The sequence below is a fragment of the Osmerus mordax genome, chromosome 1, assembly GCF_038355195.1.
Source record: "Osmerus mordax isolate fOsmMor3 chromosome 1, fOsmMor3.pri, whole genome shotgun sequence".
NCBI classification, from domain to species: domain Eukaryota; kingdom Metazoa; phylum Chordata; class Actinopteri; order Osmeriformes; family Osmeridae; genus Osmerus; species Osmerus mordax.
Window position 1 is genome coordinate 17,883,373 of NC_090050.1, and position 19,616 is coordinate 17,902,988.

Consider the following 19,616-nt stretch of genomic DNA (forward strand, 5'->3'; position numbering starts at 1 on the left):
TTTGAGGCGTGGTCTGAGTGCCACTTGTGATTCATCATTTCCCGGGCGTGTAAAGACGCAAGTTCACACGTTTGGGCGTACAATGATCAACAAGTTGAATACTTTAGGAGATACCATCCTTAACCCCTCATAAAGTGAGAACACAACTGTCAGTGTCAGCTGGTCGCGTGACGTGCAAAGCTTTGTTTGGATGATCACGTGTTCTTGCCAAGTTGAAGAGACGCTCGCTCGACACATTTTGTAGGCCCGGTACATTGATTCGGAAGGTCGATACCACTTCGTTAGCACTGCATCTACCGTAATATCATTACTATTAACACTTAACATTTAAATTACTAGTGCAAAAAACAATAACATGCCAACGTTGTTTAGTGGCACTGTGGTAGAATAGACAGCTCCGCCATAGAGACGAAAGCGGAAGTGTTTGACGAAGCGAAGAGTCGAATCTAGAGAGAGGCGGACCCAACAGGTTCAACATTGAATCAAAAGGGCTGATCTAGGAGTCAACTAAAGTATTCACTGCTCACCACCAGTAAGCTACAGTAACAAATGTAGGTAATGACAATGTTAGTTAGTGATGGGCTATCTAGGCTTCTATGTATTATTTCTGGCTAGTCTAGACAGACTCCGGAGTTCCTGTAGGTAGCATTTGGTTTTGGAAGAGGGTCTCGACTGTGGTGTATTAGCAGCAATTCTTAAAAAGAGGTTAATTATGTATTTGATAACGAGACTATACTACTTCAACTATATTTATAAATTAAGTGTCAATAGCTGTATAACTACGCTACGTTTGGGATGTTGTAGACAAATTGTCAGCCACGGTAACCTGCTCCTTGTATTGAAATGTGTAGCCTAGCCTCTATGTAGCTCACTAACATCCTTCCTCCCCAATTTTTTTCCAGCCTAAAATCAACATGAGCTCGGACGAAAATGTGTCCGTTTATGATGAGGAGCATTCCTCAAGATTTATGAGGAAGGCAAAGGAGTCACCATTTGTCCCTATAGGTGAGTTTCCAAACATACTGAGTAAATGTTCATGTTTTATTCATTTCCAATCAAGGAAGCAGATCACAATAGTTCCATCTCTTCCTAATCTAAATCCCTTGACTCCAAGGTCACACACCAAGACAATGTTTTCTCCCTGTGTATACAGGTATGGCTGGATTTTGTGCGGTGGTTGCTTATGGTCTATACAAGCTAAAATCCAGAGGGGACACAAAGATGTCTGTTCACCTTATCCACATGCGGGTTGGAGCACAAAGCTTTGTAGTAGGCGCAATGACATTAGGTAAGTCATAATTCACTAGGTGATGTTTAGCAGACACACAGGTCCCAACACCTAATCTCATTAGTACACACAGGGAATATTTATAATTGATGAATTATGCCAGATGTTCAATTGTCAGTAACCCAATAACATGTAAATCAATACTGGCAGAAAGATGACTAAAGTAACCAATATGTGTCTGTTTATAGGTGTGATCTACTCCATGTACAATGAATATCTGGCTCCAAGGAACCAAGATAAAAACAGCAAGTGAACCTACTTGCCAGTAAAGCAGGTCATTGAGTTTGATGATTAAAAATGATTGCCTGAACGATTTTCCTTCTTATGACTAGAATTCACAAATGATTCCTCCCATCAAAGTAACATTCCACTTTTGGCAGGGCATTTGATTTGGTAAAGTCAACATCAGTTTTCACCTACTAACTAATTTAATTACCTTTTTAATTCAATTTAATGTAGGTGAATTGGTAAAAAAAAAAATCCTTAGTATAAGTACCTGGTTTGTAATCCAATTGCGAGTCAGAGGACATAAGTTAAAGTCCCAGTATGGGGAGACTTGAGGGGGAGTGACTGACGAGCAGCTTGACTACCCGTCACACTAATACACATAGAAATACCCTCTAGAATCATTCTACCATGACTCTTGGATAGGAAGGCATCTTGTTCAGGAATTAATTCCAAATGATCATTTTTATGGATAAGAAATAGATTACATGCATATCACACCTCTGACCTTTATACCAGGTACCTGTCAGTGTGGCTACCATTTAGATGGCTCTATATAGACAAGCCAAATGATATCCTCCACTAATAATTTTATCACTAAAAATTATTTTTGTTGTAGATTTGTATTCTTGTCTCCAAGTAATAAAGTAATATATTTAACAGAGTTGAGATACATTTTCCTAACTTTATTTTGGATGAAAAAGAGTCTCAAACACCACTATTGAAGTTGTACAAGTTTTATATAATAATGCTGTCTAGGCGATCAAGAACTGTGACAGAAATATCAATATATTTTAAACAAATATTGTCTTTTTCTTTTGTCATTTCAATTTTACAAATGTTAAGTTATATAAAAAGCCAATAAAATGTTGGTACTTTGGTTCTTTAAAAAAAGTAACAATAATTTACACAATTATTAAATAATAAAAAATTATTTCACACCAAATAAGTTAGTACAGAACTACAATACCTTTAAAATGATTTCCATTTCAAACAAAGAAAGCTTCTATAGTGACAAAGACCAGGACTGAACCCTAGAAATCTGATAAAGTACACATAATTTATAAGTGCTTAATGTCCCATAATCCAGTAAAATGATGTAGCTGTTATCATTTATATTAATTAATATTAATGACAAATAAAATAGTATACATCTTAAATAACGATTGCTGATTTTAGTCTATGCCAAAAGGTTGGAATAAAGGTTTTGCTACAAACTAAACAATAAATTACAGTAAAAATCTGATTTTGATTTGGGTTTTCACATCATTACATCGACTGACAAAACTGTGTAACAATAATTTACTTCAACAGTAAAATAGTGTAACAAGCTATTACAGCACTAACGAAAGTAACCCGTGACAGCCCAATTTGTTAACCAACTTGTGGAATGTCAAGTGGAATGGCATAAGGCACCAGTAAACATAAGGTTGTGTTTACAGAATGTGTTTACACTTTAAAGACACTGAGGCAGAGTGTAATACTGTCCTGGTTTAGACTCATATGTCCCTCTTATTAGTTCAGGTCATACTTGTATTTTCTCTCTAGCCACAGGTCCACTTCTAATGTCCACCTCTGTGATGAGTCCCTTCCTCCACTACATCATTGTCCATGTCATTCAGAAGGTAGACATCAGTGTGCCCAGACAGCCCAAGACGCACCTGTAAGCAGAAACGACAGAAAATTGTTAATTTTAATGAATCTGATCTTGTTTTCACCAACACTCCCCCCCCCCCCCCCCCCCATGATTTATTTGACATCAGTTGAGTATTACAGTTAGGTCTAGCCTATGGAAGCTTCTAAGCACATTTATGATTTTGTCCAGTATTGTATATGTTGAAGCATACAATACTAAATTGAGAGAAATCAGTAGACCAATGGAAACCAATCACATTATGTTTACTAACATTTTAACCTTGGTGTTCTTGCTCATTACAGTCTTTAAATTATTATAGGTTTGGTTGGTTCAGGTTAATGGCCATAAAAAGCTGTCAGATGGACAAATGGCTCCTCCTTGTTTTTACCTTGATTCATACTGTACGTCCCAAATCCTATCAGATTTGTGTTGAGGACTGAACAAGTGCTCATTTGATGGAAACAGTATGGTGATGAGCATAGTGGAGATACGTGTTTACTTACTACAACAGGAACAGCCAGCTTGCAGCATAAGTTAAAACAAATGGGCATCATCAAAGGCTTTTAAAGCAATAGGCTGGCTCTAATTTCACAAGGTTAGCCCCTTCAGAACACCCTAGAATCAGAATAATTACTCCCAGAATTAGCGTCAAATGCAATTGAAAAAATATGCTGAACCTCTCTGCTTGACACCAAGAAACATTCATAGAAAATAATCCATGTTCTCCTTTTATTTTGTATACATGGTGTTGCATCATTCAGTAGTTACTCACAGATTTAGACAGCTTATACAGCATCTACAGTACGTGTTACTGCCGTGTAATTTTCAATTAAAAAAAAAGTACAGACCAACTGTCCCCACACTTTCAGCCATTATATCACACAGAAAGAGGCACATGCATTACAACAAACATGGGCTGACCAGAGAACACAGAACACCACCCAGAAATATAACATATAGTTACATTTATCTCCATAAAATACTGTAAAAACATTATGAAATCTATAAAAACCTATTTCCATGCGAAACAATATTTTATAAATTGTGTTTGGTCCACTGCATCAAACATCAACAATAATACAGATCTTGCGGTTTATTTATGGATCTATGTACACACATTTTAATGTGTCAAGGCTTTAATATTACTTTCTCGCCAACATGGATCTCCTGGAGCAAAAATTATTTGCTTGTCATCAATACAACAATTTATCCCTAAAAAGGTCTGGTTATTATTCAACATCAAATTACACAAGATAATTGAAGTTACTTTATCATTGTGCAACTGATGGGATTGACTTAATATGATATTTTAACAATAAATTAAATAATTTACCATGACAACTTGCACTTAATTAAAAGTTAACTCTTCAGTCACATATCTACATCTGTCCATCCTGACCCAAACCCTGAACCCTCAAGATTAACTACCTACGGTACCATCACCATTACCTGTATTAATACTAACAGAGTACACTTTTAAATATTGCACAATAAACATGTTTAAACAATAAACATGTTTAAGGGAGTGAAAATATGTCAATATGGTTTTCACAGATAACTGAAGCCATGGCTTGCAAATATGAAGTCTGTCCAAATATAAGAGTCATTGGGCATTATGTTGTGAATGTTGGTTGACAATCACTGTTTTTTTTAACTTCATTTTCTTTAAAACCTCTTTCTACAAATGAGTCTTTCACACTGAAAAATCAATGGTGAGTGTCTGTAGGAGTTACTGTCTTGTTTATTTCTAGGAGTCATACTCTGTCTGTTCCTCTATCAACACAGCAGGTCTGTTTCTTACCCTGCTGCCTACATCAAGACAGGAAACCCCCAAGGCAATCAGACAGTGCCAAGCCTGTGGATAGAAAATGGGAAAGAGGGTGTTAGCATTATATTCATGCGTGTAACACCCGTAATGTAGCTCACATGTTGACTATTCTGAGGCAGTATGCACATGCCCAGTGGCAAAATTAGAGGTGGGGCAGAAGAAGGGAGAGACTCAATAAGAGACTGGTTATTTTAATGAGCAAAATGGCAACCTTTCAAAGACAAAAGACATGTCTAAATGAACTTAAATAGAAGGTGCCTTGCGTTATTAGTTAGGACATAGACTGCTTGCAATACAATGCCTTTAATGGAGCTTGAAACCAACAATTTCTGTTAACCAATGCCCCCTAACAACCATAATCAATTGTGTTCAAATGGCTTTCAACTCACCAGGTACCCCACAAAGCACAAGTAGGATATGGACAGGAGGGCAGCCAAGACGTAGAGCAGCACACTGTTCAGAGTAGTCACGTACACTATTACAAAGTACATGTTGATGGCACAGACCACTAGAATGACCACACCTCCACCGATCTTCCACCCCCTGAGAAGAACAGTCAGAGGAAGATATACTGCATCAAGCCTATTGTCTACTGAGTGGTGTTCTATATAATGTATTATGTAGTGGTCAATATAAAGTTCTCACAATCCATTAGCAAAGTCATTCATTATGGACGGTAGACTGGTGAAGGTCAGGATAGGGATCAAAGCAAATGGCAGCTGTTGAATTGAGAGATGCAGAGAGGGACATAAGTTTTGACTTCAATGCAAAAATGTCATATCAAATTTAAGTGAACAAATATTATCTATGAACTTTCTTATGCCAAAAAAAAATAAATAAGTACATTTGGCTGCCAGTGCAGTAAGTAAATGTAACTTTATAAGATTTCTTAAAATAATTTAAGTAAATTACAAGTTAAGTCACTTAATACTAGAAACAAGTCCAACTATATGTAAAATCTAAAAACATTATCACACTCAGATGTACAGGTTTTACAGTGTACTACTGAAAATAAATGAAACTAGGAGGATAAAAAAAATAAAAAATAAACACTAATTCAAAGCAACATCTTATTGATTTATGCCACTAATGATCAAGTTGTCCCCAGCCATCCCAGCTCAGTTGTGGTTATCATCCCTGGACCCCTGCTTCCGTAGTAACAGTTCTGACCTGCATGCTCTGCAGCACATTGAGGAAGTCATTCATGCCCGTCAGGTGCTGCACGTCCTGGAAGATGGCCACCAGCAGGGTGGGTGTGATGGCAATGGAACGAGTCAACAATACCCTTGCAAAACGAGACCAACGCAAGTTCAGGAAACCCTGTGAGGAGAGTATATAGCCATTACCTTGATGAACCGTTATAGTTTATGTTAATTTGCACACAATGAATACATCAGAATTCTTACTTCCATGACAAACTGTCCAGAGTATGTGCCTGTCATGGTGGAGCTCTGTCCAGCAGCAAGGATTCCTATGGCCCAAATATAGAGGGCAGCAGGACCAAAGAAGCAGCCCAGGACCACACCCTTTATAACAGACAAAGAGAGAGCCCCTTTAAGCCATGGTTTCACTATACAAAGTAAAATCGTTCACAAAGCGTTTTGGAGACGTTATGGAAACATGTCCACCAAAAACGTGTACAGTCTTATTACAATCTTACAAGATAATTTAACGAGAGACTACAATATTATCTAGAATTCAGGAAAAATTACTTCATATTGCAGTGAAACTTCACATCGAAACTTACTCCTTTGTAGATGTCCACCTGTAGTGAGTCATTGTTGTTTGGGAAGAGGTTGTTGTAGGGAATATCTGTTCCATTGCAAATTGCATTCTGTAACAAAAAATAGCAGCATGTCACACACGTTTCTATAACAAAACAAAAAAAATGTGTAAAATGATTTTTGTTCTGTGTCCTCACCACTTCATTGTTGGTCTTACTGTAAAAGGCCTCAGCAAACACAGCTACGACAAAGACGTTGATCAGGAAGGAGATAAAGAGTGCAATGGTTGACTCGATAAAGTAGTACTTGTTGGCCTCTTTAACTTCCTTCTTGTTCCCCCGATCTATTTGCCGAGACTAGAACATACAAGACAAAATTGAAATTAATTTTAAAAGTGTCCCTGCTAAAAGTAAAAACGTTGGTCAAAAAGGTAACAATGTTTTAATGTGTCCTGTTCATTTATTTGTTGATGTTAAATAACATTACATGGCCATGTTACTCCACAATCTTGAAGGTTCATCATGCAAAGATTAAATTGACAGGACAATCATTTAAGGCAGACGACTGTGCCATAACAGTCTGGTTTGAGTTCTAGTCCAACTACTATAGGTGTGGCGTGCACTTACCTTAACAAGGGCTGAGTGCAAGTAGATGTTGTGAGGCATTATAACAGCTCCAACAATTCCAACAGCCTGCTCCAGCTGCAGAGGACCACATCCCTCACAGTAGGGCATAAACATGCCCTTCAACAGCTGCCCCTGATCCGGACTCACCAACACATACTGCACAAAAACACAAGGACAACACAGATAAATGAATGTACTGCTATGGAAAATCACAATAATATGTGGGAACTTAGTTTGAAAAGTTTAAGTTGAAAGTCTTCTTACCTCATAACCAAAGCTAACAGCCATTATTGTGATGAGAAAGCCAAAGAAAGCTTCCAGTTTCCTTAAGCCTGTTAGATGACAGCTAAATTAATATACAAAACAGCCACCCACACCAGTATCCTTATGCTAAGGTAGCGAGTCAATTGGGTGTTGTAGGGGAAACACTCACCATATTTATCTAAAAACAAAAACACAAATGTGTCAATTATAGTAATAAGAACACCTGCCCACAGTGGAATCCTGTTTGGGAGGAACAAAGAATCAACAGGTTGTTTGTAGCAACTGTGCACCTATCTAATAAAGGTTGTTTTGATCCCAAAGTGCATCTACCTGCCCACTGAGAGGAGGTTGAAAGCGATGGCACAGCCAATGACCTCCTGCATGTCTGAGCCAATAATGGCCAGTTCCACCATTAGCCACAGAAGAATACGAGGAACCTGACAAAAAAAAGTATAGGCATACATTACATTTTAAACGTTGTGTGTGTGTGTGTGTTTAGGGAAGGGGTTTACTCACAACGGGGTACTCTCTGTTGCAGACCTCTGCTAGGTGCATTCCCGTTACAACCCCTAGGCGTGCTGCCAGCCTCTGTAGGAGAAGTCCAATGATGGTGGCCCCTAAGAGCACCCACAAGAGCTTGAAAGAAACAAACCAAAAGAATAGGAAATGAGATACAAGTTTATGCTGGCTACAGAATTTAATACAACTATTATTGTTGTCATCATCATCATCATCATCTACTCGGATACAATTTCCGGGTGGACATTTCTACCTAAGTTTTGCAAAGTGTTTGTGGTAATAACCTTAAAGCCTGCTTTGGCTCCGGACTGAAGGTCAGACTCAATGTTTCCTGGATCCAGATAGGCTATGCTCATCAGAAAGCCTGGTCCAGTAAATGCCCAGAGTTTCCGGAAACTGAACATCTGCAATGGAGAACCACAAGCAACACGGTCAATATTCCTAGCTGCTATGTAGATGTTACAGGTTACGTATTTACTGGCCCTGAGAATAAAATAAAAAAATATTATTGGCCCATGGGTTAGGACTCCAGTTTCAGCTGGTCCTGAAGGTTATGTTAAAAGGAAAATAGTTTGCTCACCCCTATATGCTGTTTTGTCTTGCTATCATTGCCTAATTGCAATATACAGTTGGACAAATCAGAGCCTATCTTACTGATGAAAACAGTAAAATCAACACATGAGGACCCCTTTTGGTAACATACAAACTCAGCATGTACAGCAACATTTCAATGGATTACATACCCGGGTGACATCCTCAGGGATTGGCACCTTTTCCTCAAAATATGTGGAGGGTTCTTCTGGCCCCACGGGTGAGGCAGGGGGGGAGATAGAACTGTACTGTGTGGTCTGAATAACTCCATTCTCCTGAGAGGGCTCCTCTGAGAGAGGGAGAGAGATGGTGAGAAAAGGTGGCAAGACTAGAGCCCAATGCACAGTAAAGAGTAAAACTATGAATCATGTAAGTGCATTAAAGAAAGGCTACTGATTGGTTAGCATTAATAAAGCAATCTTGAGTATTATGTTTAAACCAGAACCAAATTCAGGAATTGCCCTGGCCCAAAGGGATAAATAAAGTTTGGTTAAGTAAATTGAATCAGGTAGATAGATACTTTACAATAACCATGGAAATGTCCCAGATCTACAGGAATTTTGCAACTCCAGTACCTTCTAACCCTTCATAACCTCAGTGACAACAGCTTTTTTCATGCATCAACAACACAGTAACATGCCACAATGTATCGAGTGTGTAATCTATTTGAACCCAACAGACTTCTCAAGGTCAGCCAACAAACCTTTCTTTATGACTCAGAATTATCAGGTTGTAAAGGATGTCAATAAAAAGTTGACATAAGGTTATTGAACACATTCACCTAATATTTTTCTCTCTATTAGTAAGCTCCTCTCCTAATAAGGCAATGTAAATCATACTTCCACTAAGTAAGGGGGATAGAACAACGTAGCCACAAATACCTGAAACATACTCATACATTACACAGCAGATCACACTAACAGTTTGGGGTTAGGGTGCCAAGCAGAAAAGCCTACCGGAGAAAACAAATATTTTATGTCGTTTTACACGTGTAAGTCACGTGAACTAAATATTTTATGTCGTTTTAAACGTGTAAGTCACGTGAACTATACACAGTCAACATTAAGGATCTTGGAATTTGTTATTCAACAATCAAAATCAAGAATCAAAAATGGTTTCCAACAGATAGACACCCACAGATTAAACCAGTACCATCCATTTGGTAGATATTTATAAACAATTAACAGTATGCAATTTTCACCATTCCTCAAGGCAAAGTACTCCACTAACAAAATAGACAGTACTCACTCAGGTTGGAGTGTTTGCAGGGCTTCCCTTTCCACATCTCTCACTAGCTCCTCAAAACAGGGGCAGTAAGTTCACTCCTAGTTCTGGCACTTGATGTAGCTTTACCATCTTTGTATCTGACTGGATGTCACAATGACTTGCTATTTAAATCCATGAGTCAGTATAGCAAATAGCTGCCTTAGCTGCAAAACCTGTTACAATCACTATCCTACGCAAACACAAATCACTTCCCAAATTTAACAACATGACAAAGCTAATTCTTAAAGACTACACCATGTCTTTTTACCCAGTGAGAGTCCTTTGACACACAGGCTACACTCCAAGAGACAAAAACTGCTAAAGAAACTTGCCTGCACTACCAATAAATGTAAATTAAATTACACAAGTATAGCTTTGATCCAGTGACACTATCCAAATAGGATCTCAACCCAATTGAAATAATTAATGGAGAAAGAATACATTGCCCCCCCCGTCCCCTAGTGGAGACATAGTATGCCGTGGGAGTGCCTGTGGTGGAAAGATTATGTTTCTGTTATCATAGCACCTTCCAGATCTGCTTCTTCCTCAGTCTTCATCGGGGGGAGTTAGCAGTTGGGATGTGATATATCAGGAAATTCAAGGATGAAGATCTGACAAAGCAAAGAGATTTAGAAAACATTGCATTTATTCACTTTTAACAGACACTTTGAAACAAAGCACAAAAGTGGAGCAGAAAATAATCCACAAAGAGAAGAGCTAAATTCTAGCAGTTTTACAGTGATCAATGCCAAGAAACAACACAACACATTCAACACAGCCTGTGGTACACAAGCACTCAAGGCTTGTCATCAATAACCAAAGACAAGACATTGCCACACCAAAAAGGGCTGCTTGTTCTGCTCATCAGTTGCTTCACAAGAAACTTTTTTCCTCAAATTGTACTTCAATCTAACTTCCCTAAAAGTTACATTCACAAAGAATATCCTGTTATTACAATATTTAGGATTATAACCGTAACTTTTTTTTTTTTTTTTTTTTTTTTTACAAAGAGAGGGTGGGCTCAGGGCTGTGAAAGTCAGTGACGATTGAATCATATGACTGAATATCTGGCGCGAGTTAAAGTGCAAGCAGTGTACAAACCATACTGCCGCCTCCAAATGTTGCCTCCCCATACTACTGGGCCTTAATCTGAATTGACCAGACCTCTATCAATTCTCCTAATCTACAACACCTCCCAAACTGAACAACGATTCTGCGCGTGCACCCATACATCAATTACAGCACTGCAAAATACTCAAATTGCACATCTCTAAAATGGGCTAATATAAAACAATTTTACCATATTTTATACTTTAGCAAAGTTTTACCAAAAAATGTCCTTTATACAGTGTGATAACCGATGATAATCCATTCTGGGTAGGCATGGAAAAACTGTCAAAATCTTGACGGGGGGGATACAACCTTGGGGGCAAGATAGCTTAAAGCATTAAAGTCTATGTATTACAAATGACTGGTGTCGACAGTGTGACTGTATAAATAAGTAATAGGATGAACATCTGAAAGTATAGCTAGCTCTAGTTAACGTAGTTTGATAACCATCCAGCAAGTAGCTGGCAAGCAAATCATTGCGTTATTTAGCTACCACTAGTACTAGATTGCCCACCGCTGTTCAAAGTTATTAGCTAGTATAGCTTTGACATCTAGAGAGCTAACCGTCCATATATCTTGGCAATATTCTCTTTTTCTTCACATACATTTGCTGGAGTTCAGCATTCAGTAAATGTTGGTCATAGTTAGCTCTAGAGCTACTGCTAGTTAGGTAACTAGCCACCAACCACGCTTACTTGGGGACCTTTTAGTACGCTGCGTTAGCTAGGTGTTTTCAAGCACGGGGCTAGCTAAATACATTTGATTTGTCTTAATAATTCTTATAAAATATTGCCTTACCTGAATAAAGCTTATGTGCAAAACTGACAGGTCATTTGCGCACAGCAAATTCATTCAAATCATATATACATTAAGATAACTAACTAGATGCCGACATAGTCAAAGTGACACTCTCACCCCTGAGAAAATCCAGATGCACTTTATGCTGGTAGAAAAACCATTGGGTGTTCTGAATGCCACTCAGAAGCAGGGCGGGCTTTACTCTCAGATCTTTTTCTTCGTTTTATTTTACGGCGATTAGCATCCAGCTCATTACCGCCATCTTCTGCTCCAGAGTGTGGGAAAGACCTCAATATTACTTGCAATCTCAATCCCTTAATAAAAACACGTACACACTTTAAAACATTTTATCCACCACCATATAAATCACAAATACTTTTTCATGACATAATAGTTGTAGTAATAGTTGAATGCACTTGCCAAATCAATGTGATCTTTTTAATTCCTTTTTACCTCTAAAAAACACCAGTCTACGTTGTTCAGGCTACAAAAGTATCTGGAGTCACCAGTAGATAAACTGAAGGCCACAGATTGAACACTCCCAAATTATTTTGCAATATCATTCTCAACCTGACCTGAAGTTATCTGAGACCTCCTATTCTCCCAGCATTCCTGCAACACTCCTTTTGTGGAAAGATAATCTAGGAATCTGTCCCTGCAAATTAACCCAGTAATTTGCCATCAATTGCATACTTATTAATTCCAATGGGTTGTAGGACAGGAAATGGCAATGTTTTAAAAGCTCAACTGCACATTCTCAATCTTGTTTAGTTCAAATTTAGTCTACACACCTACCGAAACACAAAAGTTGTAGGTTAATACTTTCTATTGTTTAATTTGAAATAAAGAAAAATAACAAGAACAACTACAGAAACAATCAACTCCTAAAATGTAATTTATATTACAAAAATCTCACTGCATAAAGTCATATTTAATAAAATATTATTTCCAACACCGCAAATATTAAGCACAGAAACCATTAAATATTTGTATATTGTTAAAGGCTCGCACACCCTTCAATATAAATGTGACAAAATGGAGACAATGTATTTACATTACATACATTTCCAGCATCCCCATCATTTCAATTGTTTTAAAGTTTTGGATTGGTATTCTTTTGTATCTTTCCAATTTTAACTACAATACAATTTTTGGTGAGGCACATAATATAATCATATATTTCAAATAAACATTTAATCATAGACAAACTCAGTGCACTGACAACTTGTTGTTTCACTTTGATACACAGCCTCACTGTTACCTATCATTCAGTCCCTCCAAGATTCAACCCCTCCTCCCCATCAAGATCTCTAACACTATCAAAATCCCCCTCAGATATTGTTTGGTCTGTATGTATTCTCTCCTCCTCCACATGGTATTTTACTTCACCAGATTCTTGTCTCTCTTCTGTTTCTCCTACTTCATATTGAAGTTTCTCCATCTGACTAGTCTTATTTCTGTCCTCTATGTCCCCCTTCACATCAGTCTCGCCTGTTGACATCCCAAGGCTCAGGCTGCTTCCTCCATCTACCTCAGTAAAACTAAGCTCCTGACAAATAATGTCCCCCTCTTTGTTGATCTCAGCCTCTTCTTCTGTCTCCTTCTCTGTCTCAGAGTCCGAGACGTTTGGCTCTGCATCCTCCTCCTCTCCTATAATGACGGTGTCTCCGGAGCCGTGGCTGTCTGTGCTGCTACTGGAGAGGGTATCATCAAGAGATTCATCTAGGGTGTCATCGGGAGATTCATCAAGGGTGTCATCGGGAGATTCATCAAGGGTGTCATCGGGAGATTCATCAAGGGTGTCATCGGGAGATTTATCAAGGGTGTCATCGAGAGATTCATCAAGGGTGTCATCGGGAGTTTCATCAAGGGTGTCATCGGGAGATTTATCAAGGGTGTCATCGAGAGATTCATCAAGGGTGTCATCGGGAGATTTATCAAGGGTGTCATCGAGAGATTCATCAAGGGTGTCATCGGGAGATTCATCAAGGGTGTCATCGGGAGTTTCATCAAGGGTGTCATCGGGAGATTTATCAAGGGTGTCATCGAGAGATTCATCAAGAGTGTCATCGAGAGATTCATCAAGGGTGTCATCGGGAGATTCATCAAGGGTGTCATCGAGAGATTCATCAAGGGTGTCATCGAGAGATTCATTAAGGGTGTCATCGAGATATTCATCAAGGGTGTCATCAAAAGATTCATCAAGGGTTTCATCGGGAGTTTCATCAAGGGTGTCATCGAGAGATTCATCAAGGGTGTCATTGAGAGATTCATTAAGGGTGTCATCGAGATATTCATCAAGGGTGTCATCGAGAGATTCATCAAGGGTGTCATCGAGAGATTCATCAAGGGTGTCATCAAGACATTCATCAAGGGTGTCATCAATTATTGGGCCAAACAAACCCTCCGTACATTTTCCATGCTGTTTCATCTTTAGAAAGTCTTCCAACCCATCTCCCCTGTGAACCTCTGAGCTTCCAGGTTTTTCAAAAGTTGTTATTTTACCAACAGAGCTGAAAACGACCAACTCTTTAGGACCATCAGGGACAACTAGTTTTTCCTTCATAGAATGCATCCCTGTTTCCAGATGACCACAGTCCTCACCCATACTCTCTGGATCCCATGGCTCCACCACCTCCTCCTCCTCATTCTCAGAGTCAGGTGCTGTGTGTTTGCGAATCCGGTTGACTGCATCCCACAAAGACTTAGGATATTGGGCCTCCTCTCTGTCAGTAGTGGATCGGAACAGCATATTAGGACACTGGAGGTTTGAGCAGATATCAAGAGAAGAAGAGGAGCTAGAAGGGGAAACGGGCTCTGAGGGAGTGGGAAGGGGAGATTGGAAATGGGTTGAGGGAGTAGTTTCTGAGAGTTCAGTAGACAGAGTTGCCAGGTTAGAGCTTGAATCTAAGAGAGATAATAAAGGCTGGTTAGGAAAAGAGATCGGATCTATGCTATACAGAGGGCAATGAGAGGGGGACGTGGGGGATAAGGGCAGTGATTGGCAAGGGGAATCTTCAGGTGAATGAGGAGGGGAATCAAGACGGATGCCAGGGACAGGGACAGTCTCAAAGTCAAGTTGACTTTGTGTTTCATGGCTTGTTATGTGAGAGGGTTCAATTGAGGGCTCACTTGTGACCACTGTCTCCTGTAAAGTCATCACTTGTACTTTAGGTATAATGTTGATGTAATTCTCCACTGCTGTGTCATATATCTGTTCTCTCTGCTCCATGTCATCCTCTTTATTCTCTGTTGACATTTCGTCACCAAGATCAGATGTGTCATCTTGAATGACATCAGTCACACAAACATCATCCTCAGCTTGATCAAACTCTACTGATGCTGCCTTTGACACTCCCTCCTCTACGATAGCTTCAGAGAGGCACTCAAGGACATCATTACCTTTGCAATCATCATTTAGAGATGCACACTCCTTTGTCGGATCATCAGTGTAAGACTGTAGAACAGAGATTGCCTCATTTTGGCTCTGAATATTGGAGTCTTGCTGAGCAAACTCTAAAGTCTTCTCAGTGTCCTTGTTCAATGCATTTTTTTCAGTAGTGAAAGGTAAAGACAAGACAGGCTTAGAAACATGGCCTGTCTCCCCAGACTTCTTTTGTACGCCTGTCTCTATGACAAGTACTTTAAAAGGACTATGTGGATCCTCATATACATACTCTTGTACCTCCACTTCTCCGGACTCTCTCTCAGACTTCTCATTGTCTGGCACAGGACACCGCTTGTTTGTGCTTAGTTCAGATGTTTCCTCACCGGGGAGAACATAATCTAAACCAGGTGGTGGGCTACTGTGTGGTGATGAGCATAAGTACTGTACATGCTCTTTTTTAGGAGGGAAGATGAATTCTACTCTAACAATAACATGGGTTGTATCAATGACTAAAATTCCACTACTGTTTTCAGAGTCTTTGTCCTTCTTAATCTCTAGTCTTTTAACCTCAATGTCAATAGGATTTCCAACATCAGATTTTTGTCTCTGATCATTACTCAGATCCATCCCTAACTCATTACCTTTCCAGCTGTCCTTTGAACAACATGGAGAAGAACTGTCACTTTCTAATCTTCCCACATAGTTAGGTTCCCTCCACAAGGGGTATTTGACTGAAGCAGAAGTCAGTGGCTGAACTGACCTTCTTTCAGACATAGGAGAGGAAGAGCTATGCAAATATTTGTTTTCTTGGCCAATATTTTTGTCTGCTGGATCGGAAAAGCTTTGGCTATTCCTGTCACATTCAGAAAACTTTGTTCTGTTTTTAATGACCCTAAGCAGCTCCTCCCTGTGAGCAGCAACTTGCTGGCTGTTCATCCAGTCAGAACCCTTCAGTTTGAGATTGCTTTCTTTTTTCAGGGAAGAGGGGTGAGCTGGAACATCTGAGTCAAGTTGAAGTGATGGTGTACCAGAATCCACTTCATCTGCAAGTTTCTGTAATTCATTTTTGTCAGTGAATTCCCCCGGGCTTCTACTGCCCTCTGTTAATTCTGTGCTTGGTATGCCTACCAACGGTGAAGGATTCAAGAGTGGCAAGGACAGTGGTTCTTCCGGAGAACTTGAGTTTTTTTCCATGCCTTCCATTCTGGATACAAGACAAAATACGGTCTCACCTCCTCTTCTCCTTTTCTTTAAGCTAAGTCTCCTTCCCTCTGTGGGACCATCATTAAGATATGTTTCCTGACACGGTTGTGTTAGCTCCTGCTTCAAGGATGAGTTGCGTGGATTTAACTCAATTGGTACTATATTCTGGGGAGGGGAGTCTAACCACGATAGATCAGCTGCAGCTGGTCCTTGATGACTGAGCCATGCAGGTCCGGTCAACTCCTCCTGTCCTCCCTTCTCACTGGGACAATCAACTGAGGCCTGCTTCTTCAGAATGGTCTGTGAACAGAATGCAGGACTATGGGTCCCAGACTCACAACTAGGACTCACAAACGCCATGATTTCCTCAGTGTTATACCTTTCATCATGTGGGAGTACTGGTGAAATATTGTGTGGGGTATTATACGGTGGAGGTGGCATATAGCCAGGAGGTGTACTAAACATCCTCCTGGGATGTTTTATCTCATTTTCCTTGGTGTCTGAAATGTAGGTCGTTTCTGGGACAAGAGGCTGTGAAAAACGATGGTTGACAGATTGCTGCGCGTCCCTTCTTTCCAAATGTCCCAATTCCCTTGTTTGGGCTGATAATCCTGGAAAATGGATTTCATTTGCTCTTGGTTCAGTTGCACATCTACTACCCCTCTCCAGTACCCTTTCACTTTCTGGTGACCCCTGGGCAGTCCCCCACAACTCCGCCTCCATCCTCCTTCTCCTGGGGAGCGAGTGGCTGTAACGAGCTGCCCAGGCCTCCAGCTCCCGATAACTGCTGTCACTCAGACTCCTCTTCGCAATTTCCCTCCTGTAGTGGACAGGACTACAAGACTCCCACCTCCTCTGCCAGCCCTCCTTCTGTATTCTCCTCTCACACTCCCTTTCTCTTTCCCTGTCCCTTGCAGCTCTGTGAGCCTTTTCTGCGACCCATTCTCTCTCCCTTTTCTCATGAGCCTGATATTCTTTCATACCCTGAAGTTGTCGAGGTTGATTGTCTAGCGTGAAAGGGAAATGTGAGGCAGAGGGAGACAGGTCTGAGTCAGTCCAGTTTGTGTAGTCCTGCAGAACACCTCCAGTCCTGGATCCTGGGATAGTCCAACAGTTGGGCTCTCTGCTTCGATCTTGCCTCTCAGACTGATATGACTGGAAACCTGTTGCCTGATGCTTATCATGATACCTATGGATACAATAGTAGAAAGAACAGACATGGAAAGAATGCATCACCTCTCCTAATTATTATTATTATGTAAAAAAAGTCAAGTAGAAGGCCAATACAATGAATACATAACATGTTAACCTCCAGGTGGCAAGTAGTCTTTATCTATTGCTTAACATCATGGGTATCAAAGCAATGTTCTACTTGGCTGGTGTTCACCAAGAAAGAAACATGAAAAGATAACTACAATTTGCCTTAAGCTCTATGAGCATGTTTGCTCCTCATTTCTTTTCTTTTTTTAAAGAAAATGTTATATTTTGTTTAGAAACAGCTTTCAGTAAACTCACACGTGTATGTAGTTGCGCCCAGGAACAGTTCCAAATTTGGCATACAGGGGTGGCTGCCCCTGACTCCCAGCCCAGTACTCCATTACACAATATCTGGAACCGTGGACAAAACTGAAACACTACACAAAAAAGGTGCATACCATTTCTCACCATGTCTAATTATAATTGTGTCATTCGGAGTAAAATAAAAGTATTATGTCTGTAATTTATATTTTGAAGTAAATGCCACTTAATGTACTTCATTTTGGCAACAACTATATGAACATACAAGGATAGTCACTATCACACATACCTTCCTCCAGTGCTTTCAGATGAACGTCCTCAATCCTAGGGTATGGTCCTGTCTGATGCTGTTCAAGCTAACAGTGCCACTTGTTTAAAAAGACAATGTTTTTGACCCCCTCCCATCCCTCTCATGCCACACAGCCTCCCTCCCCTGTCACTGCCAGAGACCGTCCTCCTCTCATCCACATCTAACATTCCCAGTCAAAACATCCCAATGGAATTCTTTAATTAAGTATTTTAAAGCACACTCTCTGCTGGTTGTGTCATCTACCACAGAGTCCCACACCCTGGGATAACAGACCGTATTAGAGTAAATATAGTATTGAAAATTGGAACTATCTAATATGACACAGCAGTATGAAAAAAAACTTTACTCTCAAATGCTTACCCTTACTTTTTAGGAGTCAGTTATTTGGAGGAATAAAAGCCTTTTAGCCTCAAATTTAAACCTCACACTGAAGGTCTGATACCATTATGGTCAGTATGAGAATTAGGATTTGTGGAGATTTTAAGTTTCAATGGGAGAGATGAGGGACTCACTTGTAGTGTTGATTTGGGTTGTAATTACAGAAATTTGTTTGCACTGAACATTAGTAAACAAATTGAGTTGGTTACCCATGCTCCCTGCTATATGTTTGAAATACAACAGAGCAGACATACAAGGATATTTTGAGGATAAACACAACCATATATGCCATTGTGGTAAGTTATTGTCAGATTTATTTCATACATGTTCTCAATCAACCATTAAGGAATGAATAGATTCTTAACAAATAGATAAATAATATAATATATACTGTTTGTATCTTAACAATATATCATCCAGGGTGCAATAACTATTATTTTCCAAGCTGGCAATAGTCAAAAAACACATGCTGTTTGTCATTTTGAGTTGAACTTATTGTGCTTCAACAATTGAGGCTACTGTCTATAAGTGTTATGTATATTATGTAAACAGAGGAATAATATACACTTTAAACACTTTCTTTATGAATACCTGAATCATTACTCGGCAACAGACTTTGGATGTAGATAGGGATCTGTTGTTTTGTCGAGTGCACCATTGTAAAGGGAGGGTGGTAGTGGTGGATGGGTTGAGGTCTTTCATTCATCGAAACTCTCCAGCGGAACAAACAGGCTTTTCTTTTATGAACAGAAACTCTGTACATCAGCAGAGAGCAGGAAAGAGGGTGGATGAAGTACATAATTGCATTCGGGATAAAGAATGTAAAATCTGTTTATATATACAAAAACAATGTAGATGGAATTAAGTATTTAATATTTTGAGTATTTTGATGTCAAACTTTGCAACTTGGAAAATGACATTATGTTTTTGATGTATCAGAAATA

At 39.5% G+C, this 19,616-nt stretch overlaps 2 protein-coding genes across 5 annotated transcripts; one reads left to right on the plus strand and one right to left on the minus strand.

The window, feature by feature from the left end:
• Positions 1-169: 169 nt before the first annotated feature.
• LOC136957156 (HIG1 domain family member 1A, mitochondrial-like) lies at positions 170-1,598 on the plus strand. Of its 4 annotated transcripts, none has more exons than XM_067251195.1 (4): positions 170-532; positions 903-1,005; positions 1,154-1,288; positions 1,477-1,598. In XM_067251195.1, exons 2-4 carry the CDS (start codon positions 915-917, stop codon positions 1,539-1,541), a joined length of 291 nt encoding a protein of 96 aa, XP_067107296.1. In that variant the 5' UTR covers positions 170-532; positions 903-914; the 3' UTR covers positions 1,542-1,598. The 4 variants fall into 4 exon arrangements, with proteins under 4 accessions (XP_067107296.1, XP_067107443.1, XP_067107288.1 ...); XM_067251342.1 differs by having other exon boundaries at positions 173-298; XM_067251187.1 differs by having other exon boundaries at positions 174-551.
• A 708-nt stretch (positions 1,599-2,306) lies between these two features.
• On the minus strand, positions 2,307-12,008 carry slc11a2 (solute carrier family 11 member 2). The gene is made up of 17 exons (XM_067251166.1): positions 11,876-12,008; positions 10,494-10,578; positions 8,854-8,990; positions 8,395-8,514; positions 8,108-8,227; positions 7,922-8,028; positions 7,761-7,831; positions 7,592-7,659; positions 7,328-7,483; positions 6,899-7,057; positions 6,725-6,811; positions 6,384-6,503; positions 6,148-6,297; positions 5,623-5,696; positions 5,367-5,520; positions 4,951-5,004; positions 2,307-3,174 (listed from the first exon to the last, which is right to left on the minus strand). Exons 2-17 carry the CDS (start codon positions 10,522-10,524, stop codon positions 3,076-3,078), a joined length of 1,707 nt encoding a protein of 568 aa, XP_067107267.1. The 5' UTR covers positions 10,525-10,578; positions 11,876-12,008; the 3' UTR covers positions 2,307-3,075.
• Positions 12,009-19,616: the final 7,608 nt, after the last annotated feature.